We start from the raw sequence: 6,389 nt of genomic DNA, 5'->3' as shown, positions 1-6,389 counted from the left end.
GAGGAGCAAAATATAATATAGGTTGTTATGGATGCTCAACATCTACAGCAGGGCAAGTCTCCAAAGGCTCTCAAGTTGTTTTGACTATCTCTACATTGATTTAGATTAGGATCACAACATGAATTCATACCATGACCTAGTAGCATTGAATTGCAGAGTAAGCCCTCAGCCAGCTTGTCACTTTGAATCGCACACGTCCCAACATGAATTCGTACTTAAGATCTCGTGCTCTGTGGCCTGATTTCAGAAAGAGCAGACAAGATATTATTGTTACATTTCATTTTTGAGTGACTTACAAATCACGACAGGTAAAGCAATCTCAGAGGCACTCGGTAAACAGGGACACATGTTGTGAATATAAACCCACTCTGCGCTTACTGTGGGCTTTGCCTGGTATCGTGTAACGAATGGGCTTCTCTTGGTACATGGTTGAGAGCGCAGTCTGGTGCTGTGGGCAAAGCTCCGTGTTCTCATTTCAGTGTCTCTGGGGAGAGCTGCACCATCAGAGAGAAATGATTGAATCTCTTTCTCCGCTCCATTTTCACTCATTTCTCCCGGAGTGGATCAACCTGTGCCCCCAGCACAGGATTCTGTGTGTGTATATATGTGTGTGTGTTGTATGCATATGCACATGTTGGCAGGCTCACACACCTAGCGTTTATAAGTGGTTTCCACATAATTCTGCCTTAGGAGTTTGCAGTCAATCCATTTCATTCTGTATGTGTGTTTTCATAGAGGTTGTCTCTGTGTGTTCATTTATTTTTTCTTCAGGCGCTGATATGCATTGAGGATGAGTGGAGTCGGTGAAAACCCATCTGACCCTGCCAGGGCAGAGTCACGAAAACGCAAAGAATGTTCCGCCGAACTTCTAGGACCCAGGTAAGTCTCGTACCTCAAGCCGATTGGCAGATTTCTCCCACAGAGACATTTTCTAAGTGATTTAATTGAGTACAATCGAACGCAACCAGAAAGGAAATGCAGCCATTTTCACACAACAATTGTCAGGTTCAGACGTCAACGTTTTTTTCAAAAGTGTGCGGCCAGCAACTTGGTTCAACAACCACTGCTTTGCAAAATTGTCCGATGCCAAACAATTTATCACCCATTAAACAAAGGTGGTCAGAGTTTTGAAGATGGTGAGAATTAGAATCAAGCTCCAGCCACTTATAAAGTATTTTATTCTCCCATTCTAGTAGTTATCAAGAATGGCTGTGTGATATCGTGGCAGCTAACCCTGGAGCGCTGTTACAGTCTGTACAATAAATCTGCATAATTTATCTGTAGACAAGCATTAGGGTTTTCTTTATTGATGTTGTGCTCCATGTTGGCACAATGAAGAGGCCTAGAGATATATTTCAAGCCATATGGAGAATAATTGACCCCTGCCTTGTCTCTCTTCTGACTCCTCTCCATGCCATGGTTTGCAGTAGATGTTGTGCACTGTCATTTGGCAGCAATGAAAACGAGAGGGCTCTTCAGTCATGTCAAGAGATGTGTGGGGACACTCGTCCGGGGTGTAGTTTTATAAATGGATCTTCTTTCCTGCCCTGCTCTAGGTTCTTTCTGTTATTGTGAGAGAATTTAATTTCAATACATGCAATTTACCCACACTTTAAACCTATTTTTCATGCTCCCCCCCCCCACCCCCCCTGCTGTTACCATCTTCTTCGTTGCTTTTTCTCACCCCAGTCTTCTCTTTGTCTCTGTAGTCCAAAGCGGAGCAACGAGAAGCGCAACCGCGAGCACGAGAACAAATACATCGAAGAGCTCGCCGAGCTGATCTTTGCCAACTTCAACGACATCGACAACTTCAATGTCAAGCCCGACAAATGTGCAATCCTGAAGGAAACTGTGAAGCAGATCAGACAAATAAAAGAGCAAGGTACAACCTCTAATGATTTTTGGATACATTATCTATATCTTTTGAAGAAAAAGTCAAGGTTAACAGATCAACATGGAAAGGAATACCATTGCTGTTGAGCTGGTTGCTGTTTCTAAAGCCTTTATTTCACAATACCTTTATGACACGCAACCTTCATACACGGTTTAGTTTAAGTGAATACCTGCAAATGGATCTAACACTGGTTTGAATTGAAGCTACATATGCTGTGAATCAGGTGCTACCCTATCATGGATATGCTTAGGATGTGGTTGTGGTTTTAAGGCTCCAATATAACCACAAGTGCCACAGGTGGCACTGTGTTGGCAGAAGCATCAGATTTGATGGCATAAACATTATGGTTTGGGATCTGCTCCACACACACGATAATTGATGTTGTTATTAAAGAGCAGCACATGTGATTTAATGTTCCCTCCATCACTTCATCATGTGGATGAACCAGAGCAGTTTTTTGTTGGCTGCTGGTCTTTCCCACTTCTATCCTGAGCCAGAACATCAGGCAAATGGATCAGCTTGTTCACTTGTACTTGCCAGCTTCTCCTTTTTGGTACTCTTTAGCAATTAGTTGAGGTCTGTGTTTTAACTTTTTTCATGTTCGATTTACCAGACCAACATCAATGGTATCGTCATTTTTCTTCTTATAGGTCCATACATAGGAGAAACAAAGTTGTAGCTTTCCTTACATATACATTAAGGCAGATATTAAACCGTTGTATCAAGCTTGTGACCTGCATACAAGAAAAAAAAGCAGCCGAGTGACGGGTAGACGAAGAGTGGCCCACTCAAGGTATACATGAATCAGACCAACTGATGATGTCGACTTGTTTTATGTGACTCACAGAGCCAAGCGTTATGTAATGGTGAGCAATGTGATGCAAAAATCACACACAAACTCCAGCTACCGTCTGACCGTCCCTCCCCCACTCTACTGTCTTATTTCATACTTCATCCCTCCCTCCCTTTCCTTTCCTCACACTCGTTTTTTTTTTTTACACTAGGCTGGAGTAACATCCCCTGGCTGTGTCTAAAGGCAGGATTGTGTTTGTACAGCAACCTCTGAAGGGAAGGGCTAAACAGTCCTTGCTTTTCTGCTCCAGCAATAGACACCTTTTTATAGCCAACATGGAGAGCTTCACCTCATCTTGCATGGTTCAGAGGGGCATCAATTTAAGGAGCCATTCGGTTTTTTTTCTTTCTTGTTGCACTTGAGCCAGGGATGCACTGAAAGCTTGTGTAGATGTCTTCCTGCTCAAAAGCTATGTTACATCATTTCACCACCACCATGTGTTCTTTTCATTGCATCTGCCATCTGTTTAGTATTTTTTGGAGCGCACAATCTCTTTTTCTATAGGCTTGTTATTGTTCCCCCACTGAGAGCATCATTGCTGTGTGAAAGATATTCTCAGTTTATGGTGACTGTACTGGATGTATTAAACTACACAAATGTGATTTAATACATTAAATTCTCACTGATGCGTGTCACAGCCCTGCAGAGACGTGCAATGCTCCTATGATGGCCTTTAAAAAAGACTGGCCTCCTACTGAAAGCTGTTAATTCATCCCTGTTTGTTCCTCTCATGCTGTCTGCACACATTTTCCCTAATTGGAATCAGGGTGGAGTTGTGTGCTCGGCATAGGCTTAACTTTTTTTCTGTTTCGATCTTGTTGCTTCTTAATCGACAATATGTTGATGAGTTATGATATATTTATAGAGCTTGTAAAATATGGGAATTGCCAAGAGTTTTACAACTTCCTTTACACGCTTAATTGCTTAATAGCTAGAGGCTGACAATGACTATCTACTTAGCTGACAGTAGCTGCAGAGCTGCAGCTACTGTCAGCTAAGTAGATAGTTAAGTACATTATTTGTATGTATGTATGTACATCATATGTAAAAAAATGTCAAAATATACTACAATGTAAAATAAGAGAGAAAATAATAGAGTATATGGGAAATATCTTGGCAGTTATAGATTATGTGGCAGACACAACCCTGATGAAAAATCCGCTACACGCTCTATCTGTGGCTCAGTTCTGGAGACGGACGGAGAGCCAGTGAGGGCTGCACTGACATTGAGTGATGGGTCTGTACCCAGGGCAGCTGTGCTGGTATACTGGGCCCCGCTGGGCCTGGAGAGGTCCTGCTGATGCACACATCATTAATGCTGAAAGAGATGAATGTGGGTCTGTGCGGTGTTGCATGAGCCCCCCCCCCCCTCTTTCTCTCAAAAAAAGAAAGGAGGACATGATTTTGTTTGCTTTTCACCACAACATTCTCTCACCATATGGTCAGCCCTCTTCTTGGCATGGTGCGACAGTTAAATGTGTCCCCCCAACAGCCCACTCATATTCCGCCTCTCATCATCATCTCCAAAAGTAGGGCAGCCTACGCTCTGAACATAAGGCTTCTCTGCATGGTTATTAACCCAATCACTCACTTGGACACATGCACAACACCATTGTGCAGGTACAGGAGCTTATAGGATACTCTGGTTTTCGCTCCGAAGTAAACCCGTCATAATAATTACATTAAAAGGTCTGTGGCAACACCTTTTGAGTTCACAGCACAATAGACTATGTTCATCGTGTTGAAACGTCATTATGAAGCAAGTATTTACAGCCTAGTTTTGGTAATATTGTAGACCATAAGTACCTGTATGCAACAAGTCAAACTCTGTGTACACACTTGGAAATCCAATAGGTGTATGGGGTCACAAGCAGACACTGCCAGTAAGTTATTAGAGAAAGGCCGTCCATGGCTAAAGAGTATCAATGTTGAAGATCTTTTCTAAGTAATAAGGGGTTCTGCAGGAATAGTTCAAAATGAAGACTCTTAAAAGACTTTATAGTTTATGACCCTCTGAAATTACTATCTTATATCTCTGCTCATATTTCTGCGCCAAAATATCAGACCAGCTTTTAGATTTAAATCAGTGTTTTTCATAGAAGTTTATTGTCAAGGTATCTTTAAAAAAAAAAAATTATATATATATATATATATATATATATATATATATATATATATATATATATATATATACTATTCTGTCATTTTTATTCTTCACGGGAAGTTCTTTATTTATATCTAAAATTGTGAAAGGGTTTTTGGTCAACTCTTTGGGTTAGCCTTTGCCACTTGACCACATAGTAACAACTTGCTACTCTATTGGGAGCTGTTTACACACTGTCACTGTCTCCATAATAGCTTTTCATTTTTGGTGTGACAATGCAATCCATCCAGTGGCTGCCAGCAGCGTGGCAGCTGCGTGCTCTGACACAGTCCTTTACAACAACCTTTCACTCTGCTCCCTGCTCACTGCTTGGTACTAAGCCATGGCCACATGTTTTGACAATGGGACAAAATGTGTTTGCTTTATAGCCGGAAAGATACTGGTTCAAAGTCTTGAACAACAAGTGACCTCTTTGACGTATGTGGGTCAATGTCAGAGCGAAGCAAAAATGTTTTCTCTCATTTTTGACCTGCATGTTTTGGGGTCATGTTTTGTGATGCAGTTTTGTTCCCCATAACAACAGAATGTCATCACTTAGAATAACTACAGAGGAAGTTTATGTCAAATTCATGAAATTAAGATCCACGTTCTCTTGAGTCTCTTGTTGTTTTTTGCCTCTAACCTTTTGTCATTGACTTTTCTGTCACCAGAAAAAGCTGCAGCAGCAAATGAGGAGGAGGTGCAGAAGGCTGATGTCTCATCAACAGGCCAAAGTTTGATCGACAAAGATGCCTTGGGACCAATGATGCTGGAGGTAGGTTATCTTGCTCTCTCATAGTGTCATATCGAGAAACCGAACACTGAACACTTGCGTAGGCTATGCTCTCCTCTTTACACCAAGATCGGTATATAATGAAGAGTTCTATCCATAGAGAACAATCCCAAATGGGTCACACTCGGTAGTGGTTGTGTGTGAGTGTAGCTGCGTGGCGTAAATGCTGCCAGCATCTTGTATCTGCCCCGGATTGGCTGTAAATCACCAGGCAGAGCAATGGCCTCGTTGTCCGGTGGAGGGCCACTGAAGTGCTTACGTATAATGGGAAAGAAAGCAAGAGCCTAGCGAATGAATCAGTTCATTGAGCCTCCCCTCTCACTCACTTCCTCCCTCCCTTTCTCTCTCTTACTTGTTCAGTTCTCTTTTCTCTCGCCCTCCCATCTTTTCTTCATTTGCCTCCAGATCTGTCCTGTCATGGAATATTTATAGCTCTCCTGGTCCAGCGTCACTGAATCGACATACTAACTTGCGGCTAAATATAGCACAGTGCAGCCTGCATGCTTTCCCATCTGTCAGCAGCCCCAAACACACAGCGATCGGCCATTCACACCGGCTTTTCTCTAGCCATGTCCCCGTCCGCCAGCCCGGGCTCATTACAGGATGCTCTGAGGAGATTGGCTGTCGGCAGGATATACACACGTGGCCCATGACCCTCTTCCGAGGCTTGCTGCTGCCCACTCTCCTGCGAGCGCAGGAAGACGGA

General features: G+C 42.7%; 1 protein-coding gene across 1 annotated transcript in view; it reads left to right on the top strand.

Annotated features, from left to right (window-relative positions):
- Positions 1–790: 790 nt before the first annotated feature.
- Positions 791–6,389, top strand: part of ncoa2 (nuclear receptor coactivator 2) — a gene marked incomplete at its 5' end in the record, with an annotated part of 29,904 nt that continues 24,305 nt past the window's right edge. The window contains 3 exons of the mRNA XM_079234001.1: positions 791–879; positions 1,710–1,882; positions 5,562–5,665. Of these exons, the coding sequence (XP_079090127.1) occupies positions 791–879; positions 1,710–1,882; positions 5,562–5,665 (366 nt within the window). The remainder of the gene's footprint in view (positions 880–1,709; positions 1,883–5,561; positions 5,666–6,389) is intronic.

Source organism: Taurulus bubalis, assembly GCF_910589615.1.
Source record: "Taurulus bubalis genome assembly, chromosome: 18".
Classification (NCBI taxonomy): domain Eukaryota; kingdom Metazoa; phylum Chordata; class Actinopteri; order Perciformes; family Cottidae; genus Taurulus; species Taurulus bubalis.
Note: the sequence above shows the minus strand (reverse complement) of the source record. Positions and strands in the feature narration are given on the sequence as shown.